This window comes from Lissotriton vulgaris, chromosome 8 (assembly GCF_964263255.1).
Source record: "Lissotriton vulgaris chromosome 8, aLisVul1.2, whole genome shotgun sequence".
NCBI classification, from domain to species: Eukaryota; Metazoa; Chordata; class Amphibia; order Caudata; family Salamandridae; genus Lissotriton; species Lissotriton vulgaris.
Window position 1 is genome coordinate 123,360,076 of NC_141696.1, and position 16,937 is coordinate 123,377,012.

A 16,937-nucleotide genomic window follows, 5' to 3' on the forward strand; every position below is an offset into this window, starting at 1 on the left:
AGCAAAGTCCTTAGAATTATGATGTAGGGAAGCAATGTAAGAAACTAATTAAGACAAAAATGCGTTTTCAGTCATTTCGGCAAAATAGCTTTGACCTAATATGATGTTTAATTGGGTTCTATAGGTTTGGGAAATGGATCTTTTACCCAAGCACATTTTCTTAAAATGTGCAATTCTCATCAAGGGGGCGGAGGCTGATGATCTGATTGATCCTGGGAGAGGCTGATATCATCGATCTTGTAGGAATAATAATAATTATCCACATTTGTAAAGCACAAACAATCACCCGTTAGGGTCTCCAGGCGCTAGGGCTGTCGGGAAGATTAAACAAGTTATTGCCCAGAGTCACATGGTGCTGGGCTAATTTGCAGCCTGCCCCGGGAATCGAACCGTGATGCCCAGATTCCAGTGTCAGTCACCCTGGCCGTGGCACCAAACCTCTCCCTTTTAGGAACCTAATAGTTATTCTTTCCTTTAAAGGGTGAGCCATATGCAAGCACTGCTTAGTACCTTAGGATGAGTATGAAAGATGGTGTTTGTGTAGTGCTTGCAAGAAATCCAGCGATGCAGGACAAAACCACAAAGGGCACGAGCAGATGTGAGCAGCCACTGCCGCATGACCCTGGTTGAGCAGATCCTTCACTTCCAGAGCCAGGGATGCAGCTACATTGAGTGTAATTCTGTAAAAAGGAAAAGACAAGTAAAACGTCAGTATGGTAAATGTTGGTAACAAAGCATTTTTGCATTATACAATGACATTTTAGAACATTTACTTTCATTTGAAATTTTTTTTATTGGCAACCAGTAGAGAAGATAAATGTAATTATGTCCCCCAAAAGGTAAACCAACAGGTAATGCAGCAGAATACTCATAACCCTCAATATAACAGAAAGGTAAGCCTACAAGGCAATTTTGCAAAATTCACATGGCTTACATGAAAACGTGTTCACCACTCCAACTGCTGGACAACAAAATCAATGCCAATTTTCGAGAAAAAGGAAACCATTTGTTAATACAAAGGAAAAATTAGAGATCACGCACTAAAAAAGGTGTAAGATTCCAACATATATCAATTGGGCAGGGGCAATTTTAAAAAAAGAAGGAAAAGCATTGCTGCTTGAAAATACAATGAAATATAAATTGGTATCTAATTCAGTCTAGGGTGATCGCATTCTCATGCTTACAAGGACGTCGGGGAATCTCCATCATCCAGAGGTACTGTATCAGTGCTTGATGTGTTTTCAAAAATCAGCACTGATGCCCCACCGGCGTAGGTAGGGGAGGGAGGGGGGGCGGTCCGCCCCAAGCGGCACCTTTTTTGAGGCAGCCGGCACTGAACAGTCCTGCCAAGTGTCAAGCATCAGGCGTGAAGCTAACAAATTTCAGTGCTGGTGTCCGCATCATAAATCATAATCACAAATCATACGCTCTTATATAATATCACCATAAGGTCTCAAGGCGCTTGCTTTGAAAACCCGTCCTGGTCTTTCCCTGCGAGATTACCCCTACTGGGCATCCCCAAGGTGAAGACCAGGCATCCCATTGCGGTGGGGCCGTAGTGGAGATTAAGCAAGCTATTGCCCAGAGTTGCAGAGTGTGAACCCACGATTAGAGTAGGCACCGAGGCGAGAATTATCGAGTCCGTGGACATTATGAGCTCAAGACCCTGCCACGTCGGGAATTGAACCCTGGTCCCGGGTCTGACCTCTGCATCAGGGTCTGCCTCCTCTAACCGGTGAGCCACACATCACCGCACTAAATGCATTAGTCACGCATAATTAGGGACCCCGGCCACCCCAAGACATGCTATAACAAGTAGCTTCAGCAGTGAGGCAATTGTGCTACGAAAAGCGTGCATGTGACTGTCTGAAAAAAATGAAATAGATTGACGCATGGTGAATTCGAGAGCTGGCGCAGGCGTAGCACAGCCTGGCGAATCACTAATCAAGACGTCACGTCCACGGTGACTTTTGCAGCTCATCGTCGCTGTTTTCTAAAGGCGCGCTTCCCTGTGATCACATGGAGGTGAGTGGCCTCCTAGGCTGCAAGGCACTGCCATTCAGGGGGCAGGCGGTAGCTTTTTTTTCCGAGCGGCCCGTTAGAGCAGTGCGTATACTTCACTTCCGAGCTGGAGTTGACTCGCAATCAGACTTTTGCTGGTCAAGACCATGAGGTAGGACTCGGATTTGTTTTAATTTGGAGTCGTGTATGGCTCACCCACACTCGCAACATTCACCTGACAACACATTATCATGTTGGTTAAGCGGAGAGCACTTGTCCGCCCCTGTCGGTTCATCAACATAATCTGTTCATTTGTTGGAGGCTCGCAGGCTGGGGCAAGGGGGCAGGGGCACACTTATCCAGTGAAATTCTTGCCTTCGAGCATCTAAAAAAAGTTTTTGAAAATAATGGAATGCATTGGACCATCATTAGTTCATTCTGATATTCTTATTTTGTCTGGCCTGGTTATGTTGCACCTTGAGAGTTTCAAATAGCTTTTACATATTACATTACATCGGAGGCATCCTGGAAAAATTGAGTTCCAACTGTGCACCAGCAGGAGTTCTCTTTATACAACAACAAATGGAGAATCATGGAGCATTGATTCATTTTTCTCTTTTATTTAGTTATATGGAAACTTTTGTGTCTTGAACTGCTGCACTGCATCATCGGATTTAAGTTCTAGTTTATTGTTAATTTAGGCAGCAATCGCGGCATTTTGTGCTTTTTACAATTGTTGTGATTATCACTATTCATTTGCATTGACTGAAGTGCTTGGTATCATTTTCACGTAGTAGGCATGGTTAGTGAGAACAGTATGATTCATTGCAGAATGTCACGTATTTCTTATATTTCTTGGCACAACTTTCGTGTTTTGTTTGCAGATGAACTACGCCACGTGTTTAAAAGGATTGTTTCCACCTGTGTTACCACAAGTTTGCTATCAGTTTGCTTGGTGGATAACTTTATGTTAGGGATGGCTAAGCTGCCAACATTGGCACATGGTGTGAATATGCTGGTTTCCACATTGGATCTTATCTCTCAACATATGGTAAGTCGACCGTTTGCTTATGTTTGATTTACTTTTGGTTTTTATGGTTGCTTTTACTCAGGCCACCACTCAGCACAGGCCCATTGATTGGCAGAGCATCTCGCCGGCGATGTTCGCAGGCCCCTGTTGGCGCACTTTAGTTCAATTACTTCTTAGAGTTTGTTGTTTAAATAGATGTTTTTCTGATATTTATAGGTTTCCCTATATGTTTCATTGCTTGATTATTGCTCGTGAGAAATTGTCACTCATAGTGGCTGAAATGTCACTCATAATTGTACTGAAATCATAAAAAATTCACAACTAGCAATCTGAAACCTTGGCAGCTATGACTGACTGACTGGAGGCTGAGGCCCGTTGCGGCCGCGGCGAGCTCTAGCACAGACAATTTCCTATTTCTAGGGATTGCATTTGCATTGCAATTTGCATGGCATACCAATAAAGTTATTAATAGTGTAACTGAAATCGGTTCGGCGTTCTTTCGAAAATCAGTGTTAACTTATCACCAATCTGTCTGTGTGACGACCGTTGATGGGCCCCCCTCCCAGACTCGCTCACACTAGTCCTCCAGGGCCGTCAATCCAGTGGTAGCGCGTGCAACCAATGACTGCCCTGTAAGACATTTTTGGCCAGCCCTCGCCACCGGCGCATCCCCGTAGCATTGTGACGTGTTACGCGCTCACAGCCCCCTACGCTCGCCCCTCGTCGTGTCGAGCCAAACTGGAGTCGGAGTGCGTGGAGACCACCACCATTCTTCTTGGCCAGCCAGCCTGCTGCTTTCTTTTGTCTGTGTGGTGAGCGGCACGCACGCAACTATAAAATAATTCAAGTGAAGGTGAGCTGGCGACCGTGAATTGTGCATGGTGCAGCTTGTGCTCCACCATGCTAGAGCTACATCTCTAATGCTTGTGATAATGTTATTGCTCAACTTAGACCAAAGCAGGCACATGGAGCGGCTGGCGATGATTCAAGTGAACAATTCCATTCATCTTGGGATCCAAGCCGGCTGGCCGCTGCCTGTCGTTGGCAAGTACTTATGGAATACATTTTGAAACTTACCTCCTGTCTGGGAGTTTCAGTTAAAACACTTAGTTGTACAGATAATAGTATTTAGGGAATATTCTCCACTTCCGGCTAATCTAGTCTCACTTGGACCCACTCTTCGTTCTGTAAACCCTGTTACCCATTGCCATACTGGTTGGAAATGGATGGAAATAGTAGATGATAGAAAACATTCCCTTTAGTAAATTACACTGCTGCTGTTTTTCCGTGATGCAGTTGAATTGCTGAGCTGCATTCTCCTGGTATTTTCACTCCTGGAATTCTATAGAAACCCCACCACTTTTATATATTATATGGGCAAATCATTTGATCTCACAGTGCCTATAAAAAAACAAAACAACCATTGGCATAGCCAATAGGTGACGTATTTCGCCAGAGCTATTGACTTTGCCAATTACCGTGTCATGTATGTGCATGTAACTTGCATGATCGAGGTAACTGTTAGCAACAATACTACGCGTCACAGACTCGGACATCTTTCAAGTGCTCACCATCCTTTTTCCCCAGCAAAGGAGGGGGCGGCAATCTGAGGGGTAGCCCCGGGCGCCACAAGCTCTAGCTACGCCCCTGTGATGCCCTACGTTTTTCTAAAGAAGCTGGCCTACATTCACTGTGGGTGTCGCCATCTTTCCTAGAGGTCTCACTGTCCCTTCTGTTATCGGCCACTCCTTTGCTCTCTGTATCTATACTCTAGTGTCTGCCTAAAGTCCGCTTTACCATGTGCTATCTTTCCTTTGTCACAAGTGATCTGCTAAGTCGGTCTCTATTCTTTGCTATGTCCCATCTACGCTAGCATTTTTGCTCTCTTCAACCCGCTCTCCATTTTACCACTGCTTTGGTCCTCAATTACTTTTCTTCTGCTCTATCCTTTCTTGCCATACCTGCGTTATCACCCATCTCTCACTATCTCCCTCTTCCCACACCTGGTTTGCTTTAAGTAGTTCTGTGTAGCAAACTCTGTTTCATGTACCTGCTCATACATAGCTCTGTGACAGCATGCCTACTGACCTGAATTGGAAGGAGTTTTACAACAGCACAACTGTGCTAAACGACACTATCCTGACCTCCACCTCCAAATAAAGAAGCCTAACCCCAGACAGCTCTGCCAAACTACCCTATTCAAACCGCAATTCGATAGCGTTTCCCTGTGGACCTCTACTAACATGCCCCAACAAAAGGAACATCTTCTAGTGTTGGAATGCTGCCCCCTGTACAGGTTTGTCGGCGAATGCTGCCATGACCTACATCTACTAATGGAGTGCAACCTCTTCCACGGCTCTGCCAGCGCATTCCACCCAGACAAAGTCTGACTATCGCGAGATTCTATGGGAAGGAGCGAGTGTAAGAGATGAAGCAGGACTGGGGTTTTCAGTGTCATGTTGAAAATCTGGTATTTTTTCACTGAAGAAGAGTTTGATTGCATTCTGTGGTGAGAGGACTAGGTGGGTCCGGCAGGGGGTTTGCTATTTCCAAATTGGGTTTTTTTTTTTTTTTAAGTATCTAAAGGATCATTTTCTCTGGAGTATTAAAAGAATACAAGCAACCTTTTCATAATTATTAAAATAGTATCTGCATATGCTGATGAACGACATAAAAAGGTAGAAATACATATTTTATGCTCCCATCAAGATTAAATGCGAGTGGACAAATGTTCTCCAGCAATTTGAGATTGGCTATATTTGAACTTCATATCTTAGAATGCACACACATGTTGTCATGAAAAAGGATTGTGGAAAGTTATCCCATTGAAAACAGATGATATAGTAACCCACCGGTTCTGAACCTTTTGACTTTCGGGGACACCCACTAAATCATTATTGGAATAAAGAGCTACCACTAAGTCATTATTGGAAGCCAATGACTCCTGGCTTCTACAATTTCTATTTGACCCTCAAAACAGTACACAAAAATTCAGAAACAAGTATACATCAAACTAATACAAAAATATTGACATATTTTATACAAACCACAATTAATTAAAGAAACATAATTTTATTTTAATGTGATGGCTGGAGCTTCTGCAAATTTGTTATTTAATTCTTAAATGACCCCCAGCATATTACTTTGTCTTTTTTGCTCTTAATGAATGTTCTTTGACAGCACTTCAATTGACACCACCCATTGTCTATACTATTTTCTGTTTGCCCCAACTAATGTATTATGCTCACAGAAAACAAGAGATTCAACTTTGCATTATCCCATGACCCAAATAATCCTCAAACGATCTCAAAGAGACAAATAACCTCTACTGTCGCACACACTTTAGGCACTTGGCAAAAGAACAGAGAATGGATGAATTGGAAAACCTTTCTTTCCTAAACCGCCCTCAGAGGTATGCTTGATATTTGAAATTTAGTTGTAGTTATGTTTTCGCTTGTGACTTGTGTCTTTTCACTTCTGAATCCCGTTGTGGCTTCCGTTGCGGCTTCCGTTGCCACAGCAGCTACCATTGTCACTGTCACCGTGGCTGTTCCTGTAATAGGGCCTGTAGTAATATTATTACCAATTGAGTAGACTCAGAAGATTCAAGAGACTCAAGAGATTGAGGAGTATCATTCATTAGGGGTATTTCCAGATCTTCCACATCTTCTTGCTCCTCAGCACTATTTAACCCTGCTGACAAATCATACAGACAGGCTTTTTGCACTGTCAAGAGGAGGTTGTCTGTTTAACAAAACTCTGAATAGAAGAAATCCTGCAGTTTGAGCTAATTGCACCTGCTGTAGTCCCAGAAGACTTCAAACACTTCTATTTTGACTGACCCAAGTAGTGCAGTCCTATGAGAACAAGCATTAGTCAGCTGGTTAAATAAGAACAATAAGACTAGCCGGATGATCATATATTTTCTCTAAAGTTACTTGTCAGGGTAAGCAGCAAAATTGACTGAAATATTTTTTAAGAATCTGGGAACAGGGAGCAACACTGTGGTAGATAGGGGATTGCACTGGTCCTTCCCTAGTTCCCTAAAGTTCTGGGGCGAGCGCTCGTTATGCTTCTAGGATCAGATAAGGGCCACTGCTTTTAAGAAAAAAAGGCTATTTTTTCTTTTTATTCAGTCGATAATTTGTCTTTTAAATTTCGTGCCTATTTTAAATTTTAAATGTGTTTTTTATTATTATATTAAATATATTGTACATGGTGTTAATTTGTAATTTATGTAAACATGCATTTTTCTTGTGTGAAAGGCAGCCTTGCTATGCATGTGGGCAGAAAACACTGTAAATAAATTCAAATTCACTGCAGCTGAGCTGCTTACCAGGTAAATGTCTATTGGATAAACCAGTTTGTTCACCCTATCTCAGGGCTACTGAGAATATAATGCGCTTATCATGGGAACTTTTCCTGACAGTAAGCTCACCTTACATGAAATGTTCTCTAGAAAGAACATATTTAGAAAAAAAGGAAACATATTTTCTTCCTTCTACGCTGACTAAGCGAAAGGGATAGTCTTTCGATAAACAGAAATGGCTCTTAAGGAGGCGGAAAAAAACACTTTTATTCACAAATGACATAGTACGTGAAACCTTGCATGGCAGATCCGCTTACCTGCAAGTTAGGCGCTCAGAGGTACTTACTGAACCACTTCTAATAAACATATTCGGCTAAACTATTGTTTGTTCTCGTTGCGTGCTGTAAGACAACACCTTATGGCATGAAAACAAACACAAATCCTGTTACAATGCACCATGAATCATCAATTGGTCATCGATAGAACGGGTGCATAATTAGAATCTTACCTTTGCTTTTTTTATTTGGTGCTGTGAATACTCATTGTCATGTGTAAACTTAGTCTAATCATTGATTCACATGCACTCAAGAGCAGCTGCATGTGCAGCAAAACGCGTTTACTGCACCGAGCGGGTCACCAAAAAATAAGAATGTAATGGCAAATCACTATAAAAATGTAAAAAGCAATAAAAACATAGAAACGCTGAATACTATAATATATAATTAAAATTCTTTTTTTTTTAAACAGGTGAAACAAAATCAGATAATTTTGAAGAATGTTAATGCTGTTTCTATGAATTATAATTATAAAATTACTAGGGCGTTGTAATATGGAGCAGAGGTTAACTCATGGGATGCCCTAGACCCGGTTACCCGCCACACATGACAAGAGCATGCAGTGGAACCCTGCAAGAAGTAACACGGAGAATGAGGGAATGAGGATGGACAAGGAGAAAAAGAAACTAGGCAATGAATGTGCCTGTGGATGAGAATGATGGATATGAGCACCGTGTGTCTAAGATTAATGGCATCATCTAAGAGATCCATCATTACAGTTTCTAGTCAATGTTTAACATCTCATTCCCACCTTGAAGGTCAGTTGCTCTGGTTTCTAACAGAACATCAATACTTGCCGGAATACCCTTAAATGACTCTGCATTCTTAAAATGCTTGCATATGAGAGCATCAAAAGTGTAAATAGAGGTCTTATGAGTCCAGCACTCTGCTTGTGCAATAAGAAAGAGCAGGCAAAAAAGACTCCAACTTGAGTAATTGTATTTAGTTTCTACCTTTCCTCCATAAATCTACGGATTTGTTTACCAACCAACTCCAAATCAAGCCCTTCAGTCTCTTTTTAGTGCTAAGCCGGACACCAATAAGTAGAAGCGATTTTGCCTCAAAGAGATGTTCATGATTTAGTAAATTAAGTGCAGAAACCTCCTCTTCAGTGGCGGCTGGTAACATTTGAAAGTGGTGGTGTGTAAAATTTCTTGATGAGGGCCCTATGGTGAGCGAGCGAGCCCGACCATTATAAGGGAGTTTCAGGAGGGCTGGCCCCCCAAGAAAAGTTTGAAAAAAGAGTGGGCAAATGGTGCAATTTCAAGCAAATTTGAAAACACAAGAAGGTTAATAAGGAAATTGGGAATGTGTAGTTATGACATCAATAAAGAGAATTCATATGATAATGACGTAAGTAGCTGCTTATTCAGTATAACTACCAATGGTGGCTCCTCCGTTATGGTGAAGGAGCGTTGACCCACCTGCTGCCAGCACAGCAGGCACACCCAGAAGACCTGTATTAGACCTATCATTAAGAAGGAGAATCTGGATCCCTCCGTGCCTAAACACTACCGCCCCATTTCCTGTCTGCCACTACCTGCAAAAATCCTGGAAAAGGCCATGAATCAAGAAATCATGAAATACATAGATGAAAAGAAACAGTTAGATCCCTCACAACATGGTTTCAGACCATATCATTCCACTGAATCAGCTCTCATTATGGCCACAGAAAAAATACGTAAGACTATGGACGAGGGTGGTCGGACGGCCCTGATCCTATTAGATTTGAGAGAGGCCTTCGACACTGCAAATCACTCCGTCCTGCTAAAAAGACTAGTTACTCTAGGCCTCACCGGTAATGCTTTGACTCTTGTCACCTTCTTTTTAGACACACGAACGCAACAGGTACTTTGGAACAGGCTACAATCAGCCGAATTTTCTCTTCCTGGTGGAGTCCCGCAGGGCTCAGCATTGTCACCCACGCTGTTTAACCTGTATGTTACTCCCCTAGCAGCGCTGATTAGATCCTATGGCCTACATTTGGTGTCTTACGCTGATGACACTCAAATTGTAGTGTCAATCTCTCAACCTACTGAAACCATAGCAGAGCGCTTCAGGAGCTGCCTAGCTGGGGTGAGAAAGTGGATGAGCCACAACTTTCTTAGATTAAACACGGACAACACCTAAATCATTGAATTCGTCCAGAAGCCGTCCATCTGGAGTGATCTATGGTGGCCTCCTGAGGCAGGGTCTTGCCCTGCCCCAGTTGATAAGGTCAGGAACCTTGGTTTCCTATTCGACAAGGATCTATCAGGCAAGGCTCAGATCAACCAGATGACATCTGCCTGCTTCTATAGCATTAAGGTGCTTAGAAAAATCTTGCCTTACATTCCAACTGCATTAAGAAAGACGGTGATGGGAGCCCTGGTTATGTCCCGGGTAGATTACTGTAACTCCCTCTACCTGGGAGCAGGAGAGAAACAACTGACCAAGCTGCAGGCAATCCAAAATGCAGCAGCTAGAGTACTGCTTAATCTCCCCAAGCGGCACCCCACTTCTAAAGCCATTCGGGAGCTTCACTGGCTCTCGGTTAGGCGCCGCATTCAGTTTAAGGCCCTCTGTTTGGTACACAGGTCATTGTATGGTAAAGGACCAGATGATTTAATCAAACTTCTACCTTGTTATGTACCCTCCAGAACTTTGAGGTCAACCAATCAAGGCCTAGTGTGCCAGCCCAGAATAAACAGAGCTCGATGGGGCGGCAAATCCTTCTCCCATCAAGCGGCAAAATTGTGGAATTCATTGCCCCCCCCTGTTGCGCGCACAAAAATCTAAAATGAGCTTTAGAAAGTCCTTAAAAACCTGGCTCTTCACCCAGTCCTAAATCTGCCCCTTTGTGCTTCTTAGTACTCTCAGTGCCAAGACGCCGCGGCATTCGTGCGCTTTATAAGAATTTCAGTCAGTCAGCCAGTCATTCATTATATGGTAAACAAATACCATTTTGTCATGTGCGGCAGGCTCGTGCTGCTACAGCGCACGGGCAGGGGTCGAGGCTGATTAGCGCAATTGCACCATTACGTCAGCCCCCTGCCAGTCCACATGAACGATTGGCTGTCTGTCTACAGTCGACCAATCTGACCTGCCCATCAACTAAACCAAACCTGATGCTGCTTTCATGTTGTTTGCATTAGCATGACAGCAGCACCCGGCTTGGTTAGGGCAGGCAGACATAACGCTAATCCAGAGACCAGGATGCTGCATCTCTGTTACCTCAGCTCACCTGTTCAGCATATATGTTTTTGGTATCTCTGGGGGGGGTTAATGCCTTTCTCCTGCAAAGCGCCTTGAGACCTCTTTTGGTGATAAGTGCGCTATATAAAAACATTTGACATTTGACAAGAGCTGAAGTACAAGTGTCAGGTTGACTCTGGAAAACTGACATACGCACTTCATTTTACTGCAATCTCTGAGAGAGGCAGGGTGGGACTGCCAATCATTATGCTGGACAATCCAGCCCCTGGAACCAGCCCTGCCAAGTACCACACATCAGGCATTAGACTAACGCATTTCAGTGTGGTGGCAGTAACGTAACATAGGCCCCTGCAGCCCCCGCGATGCAGGGGGGCACAGAGCTCTAGGGGCCCCCTCAGCACAGTATCTTGGCATTAGAGCTCCTGACTGACTCCGGAGGGGGGGCCTCTCCATGTACTTTGCAGGGCCTCCTCCCCCAAGTTTCATTATGCCACTATGTGGTGGTCCGCATTACTGCCCTGAAATGCAAAGTCACAAATAGTTGGTATAGCGCCTGCCTCCACTGTGTCAAGCCATAGTGCTGCTAAGCTGAAACTAGCTGGACTCAGTGGCATTGTGCCCTTGCAAGAGTGCAGCTCCCAGTAGGCTTTAGGGCAGGCTGCCAGCTCTTGGCATTGGCTACAATTTATCAATAAAAATAGGTAGTTAATCCCCATGGATGTGCGGCATTAGGCAACAAGTCACATTAAGCTTGTGTGAAGCTGCAGCAATGCCTTAGCACTGCTTGCACCACCACGCGGTATTTTAAACTTCATCAAGAATGATCCGTGTGACCAGGGCCGGACTGACTACCGGGCAGTTTGGAATGCTGCCGAGCTGGGGGCTGATTTCACTGCGGTGGGGGCTGATTTCGATCATGGAGACCTGCGTGTGCTTCGAAATATTTAAAGCAAAACGAACTTCGTTGAGCTCACGCAGGTCTCCATGAACGAAATCAACCACCAGCTCAGTGAAATAAGCCCCCAGCCGTCGCGCCCGCTGGAGCTCAGAGCAGTGCAGCTGCTAAGCCTGAATGCAGCCGGGGCAGTGCGTTTGCCGAGGGAGTTCTTCATTGCAGCTAGGAGGACTGTCTGTGGTATGAAAGGGCGCAAAGCGGATGTAAAATAGGCACGTTGGACCGTTGGTGCATGCTTTTAATATGCGTAGTTCCGATCGTGGTAGAGGAAAGACTTGAAAACCTTCCCGGCCAACCTCAGCCTAATAGAAGAATCTCTCTATTTGCGTGTTTGTTGGTTTGATTTGGATTATTTTGTGCCAGCTAGCTCTTCAGTGGGGCGACCAGTGCCCCAATCATATGCCTGCGGAGCGCGCAGGACAGGCCGGCTGTCGCCAGTCACTGACTCATACTAAAGGGGATGATGGACGGAGCGTTTGAGCAAATCAAACAGTCACCCCCAGTCAACTGATCTGTGTTTAATCCATCATCATTCTTTAGCTCAATTCGCCACCTCAGTTCAGACCCAGCTATATGCAAATCAGTCTTGACCCTGTACCTCATGGGAACAGTCCAGCCCGAACTGCCAAGTGAGGTCTTCCCTGAACCAGAAACAAGCATCCTGGGACCGGTTTCGGGTTCATAACCCTCATCAGCCAGGCTATCTTGAATCCAATGGCAAAGTGATCACTGATTCTGCACCCCCTACCGCGGAGATAGAATGAAGGCAAATGCACTTTAACATGGAAGTGGGCCCTTTGACCTTTAGAAGTAACATTGCTAAACCTGAGGTGGAGACAATATTTAACAGTATTTTGTGTTATTCCTGCACGGGCGTTGGGTATTGTCTTTCTCAATTTTCTGATTGATTCATGTTAAACAATGGTCTATTTTACACACTCCTTTCTTTATTTTACTTCTATCGCATTAATATAAACAAGCTTTTAAAAACACAGTCAAACAAGTCAGGCCGTGTAGATGTGTTCTGTGTCAGGCTGTGCCAGCTTCAATTTCACCCATATTGAATCTCAACTACCAATTCGTTGACAGACAAGCTATTACACTGGCTGAGGACTCCCTTTCAGTTTTTACTTAAGTGAAGTTCTTCATTTGCATGTAACTGGTCCTTTCGCTTTGATCCCCATTTATCTTCAAGGCACACAGACCCTCATTTTGCAGAACAAAATCTAGTTGACATTTAATCATTGGGTAAACACATATTTGCAGTTACTTTATTGGACTAGATGGCAATTCCCCAAGGTAAATGAGCCCTTGTGGAATGTACTATGGCAGTATCCTTGCAAGCCCTTTATTCACAAACCCTCCCCAATTGACCTCCAAGTCGATTCAAAGGTAAACTGAAGTGCTGCAGCTCGCCTCACAATTTAAGTAAATTACTAGTGTCAGACTAAGATAGTGCGCCTCTAGTGAGTGTTACTAATCTGATTCAATTATAACAGGGCTTAGCTCAGAACAAGCAGCTGCCTGCCCTGTTAGTTGAAGTTCTGCAGTGACACCTCACAGTCTCTGGTTGCTAGTTTTCATGACTAGTGCAACACACTTTTAACAATAGAGTGCCCTGACTCACTCTGCTGCTGCCTGGCTATGTGTGGGCCCCTCAGCCTTGTTCGCTTCTCAATCAATGCCTGATACTGTTTGAAACGACGGCTGTTAATCTGCGAATTTTAGTGTGTTGATTTTGCTCGCGAGAAAGTGTCACTCATAGTCATTGAATGGCACTCCTAATTACAGTGTAATTATGAAAATGTCACACATAGCAATCTGAAACGGTGGCAGCTATGCGGTACGTTATCGGGCCGGGCATGGTTACAGAAGTCATGGCTGGACCATAAAACATTCACTTTAAAACTACAAAATATATATATACACATTTCATATGCGACTGGGTGATGGCTGACCTGTAGGAGGGCAACGCCCTGGCCCTCCTTTGGACCTTGAGCCTAGTTGCATCTTGATCCTGCTCCTCTTAACCCTGGCAAGGAAAAGATTGCCCGTCCTTTCTATGCTTTGACACATTAGGAAATGTGTCTGGCCAGATCTGGTTATCCCTCTGTTGGAAAATGGCCCTTTCTGCCGAGTGAACCCCAAACGTTTTGCCTTCCTCCTCCTATTTTTACTGAATTTGTTGTTGCTGGCTTTAGAGCTCTGTGCACCTTACCACTGCTAACTAGTGCTAAAGTGATTTTGCTCTCTCCCCTAAACACAGTAATATTGGCTCATACCAATTGGCATATTTAATTTAACTAGAAAAATGCACTACATGTGCCCAAGGACTGTAAATCAAATGCTACTAGTTGGCCTGCAGCACACATTGTGCCACCCACTTAAGTAGCCCTCTAACCATGGCTCTGGCCTGCCATTGCAGAGCATGTCTGTGCAGGTTACACTGCCAACTCTATCTGGCAAGGTAAACTTCTTGCCAGGCCTAAACCTTCCCTTTTTATACGGATAAGTCACCCCTAAGGATAACCAAAGGCAGCAGGATGCATTTTATTTAAAAGGCAAGACATTCACTTTTAGGTTTTACATGCCCTGGAAGTGAAAAACTCCCAAATTCATTTTTCACTACTACAAGGCCTATCTCTCCCATAGGATAACTTTGGGATTACCTTATTAGACCTTTCAAGTGCAATTCCCAATTGCGAAGAAATTGACTTTTCAAGTTTGCTGTCTTTGGACTTTTGGATTTTGAATCAGGCTGTCGGCCGGTCTCGAGACTCGGCATCCTACGGGGGCCTTTTGCGGAGGAATTATTCATACCAACTAAGTGTCGTATATCACAGCGCACACCGGGATTTTTAAAAAACGTTGATAGTTTTAAAACGTGGAGCTTTCAAGCAATTTTGAACAGTCTTGTGCAAAGTGTGCATCTTCTAATTGAACCTTTTCCGTGAGAATACTTACTTGTGACGGATGGGATACCTTTATGAGAAGCTTATATCATAATGACCCGATATATCCGAGATCACCGCTACCTTGGTGGACTCAGGTTTATGCCCTGAGGAAGCCCTATTTGGGTGAAATGCGCTGGCAATACTGTGGTTGTTGCGCTTGATCATCTTGCATCGAGAACATTTCAAGGATTTATTAATGAGATCATTTTTTTTTCTTATCACTGAAGGACACCCTTATTCTTTAGTGTGTTGAAGCATTTTGAAAAATATTTGCTTTGTTGACTCTCTATGTGCTTGTATCTGGATTAAATGTTTATGGTCTTGTGGTAGTGGACCAAAGAGGTGGGCAACTGGAAAGGAGTAATCTATTAGGATTTTTGTGTATAGCAAGGTGGTGCAACTTTTATCTCCCCTACTGCCAATCTGCTTACTCTTGTCTCTGGACTCCCAATTTAAAATCACTTTGGCAGGGCTATGTGCATTTCCAATAGACAGCCACACACAAAGGGAGCTTATGTGTGACTGAAGGGCCATCTGCATCTTGACGGGCCATCCTAGGCAGGATGGAAGAGAGGAGCCGGGCACAGCCTCACACTTATGCCTGAATAGGCTGTGTCCTGTCCCCACACAAAGGGATGTATATCCCCCTGAGGTGAGTCTGGAGCCAGGGTTGGGAGGGAGGACCTCTGTGCACTTCAAAGACATTTCTTTGAAGTCTCCCCCACTTCAAAGGCACAACTGGGTATATGTACTGGACCTCCAACACCACCACTCTAGTACAGTTCTGACCCTGTGAAGACTCTACCAGGAAGAATAAATACTTTGCTTCTGGAGGACTGCCACTCTGCTGGACAATGGCTTTTCCTAACTCCGTTCTTGCTATGCTGCTCTTCTGCCTGCTGTTCCACCTCCCTGGGTGAGAAGGACTGGACCCAGATCACTTGAACCCAGAGGGACTTCAAGGGTTTGCTGGCTTATCTCCTGATTAAAGTCTCAGGAGCTTAATAGACTTCCAACGGCACCTGCACTCGGTCATCTGTGAATCTTCCCAGCCAAGTGGTGGACCCTGGGAACCTTGTGGTGGTGGTGCAGGTGGAGTCCTGGACCCTGGGGAGTGAAGTCTAAGGTGCTTCATCAGCTAACCCACACATATTCATCGAAACCGTTGAATCTTCATTGTTGCATGAATCAGATGGCGCATCTTCGCTTTTACGTGGAGCAGACCTGACGCATCGCCTTTATAACTAGTGCATTACCCTCTGTTTCAACGCATTCTCTGCTACAGGAGCAGAACCGATGCATCACCTTCAGAACCAGAAAATTGCCCTCAAAATCTGATGCATCGCCACCTTTGTATAGAGAAAACCAACTCATCCTCCTTTACTGAGGGATTGACTACGATCTTTCGGCTGCACCAAGCATTTCTTTTAACACAACCAGGATCAAGGGGGCCTAAGTGGGTCCCTGGATCAGGTCCCTGCTCCATCGCGATTGGCTTGAACTTTTGACTTTTCCGGGTCCATCAATGCCATATATCCCAAATAGGCGCTCATTGCTTCTTAGCACTATTTTAAAGTTGATGGAAAAAATTAATACCTCACGTTCAGCTTATTGATTTTTTTCATTTTGTCTTATTTTACTTATTCAATTGAGCGCTAGTTTTCTAACCTGGTGTGGAATATTTTTCTGTGGCGTTTTCACTGTGTAACTGTTTGACGTGTTACACAGGTCAATTTAGTGTATGTGTGTGACTTACCTTGACTAGAATTGTGGTTCCAGCTTGGAAAGGGTGCATAACTTTGCAACTAGAAACCCAATTTCTAACACCCTCTCTGGTGCTTGTTTCTTTATTGTGACAATGAATGAGGTCACATTAAAGCTAGTGGGAGACTGTTGGACTTTGCCATTTCTGCATGGTCATCTTCAAACCTTTTGCTTTCACCCTCTTCTTTTCTGAAACTGTTTTTGTTGACTTTTAGGACGTTGTGCACTTTACCACTGCTAACCAGCACTAAATTGCTTGTGCGCTCTCCTTTAAAAAGTGTAGAGTTGGTTTACACCCAATTGGCACATTTAATTTACTTGTAAGTATCTAGTAATGTGGTACAACATGTACCCAGGGACTGTAAATTAGCCAATTCGTGAGGCCCTGTAGCAC

At 44.0% G+C, this 16,937-nt stretch overlaps 1 protein-coding gene across 1 annotated transcript in view; it reads right to left on the reverse strand.

Annotated features, from left to right (window-relative positions):
• LOC147693578 (solute carrier organic anion transporter family member 2B1-like) overlaps positions 1–16,937 on the reverse strand; it is a 435,047-nt gene that overhangs the window by 67,346 nt on the left and 350,764 nt on the right. Inside the window, exon 12 of the mRNA XM_086933810.1 lies at positions 511–680. Coding sequence (XP_086789936.1) covers positions 511–680 — 170 coding nt within the window. The remainder of the gene's footprint in view (positions 1–510; positions 681–16,937) is intronic.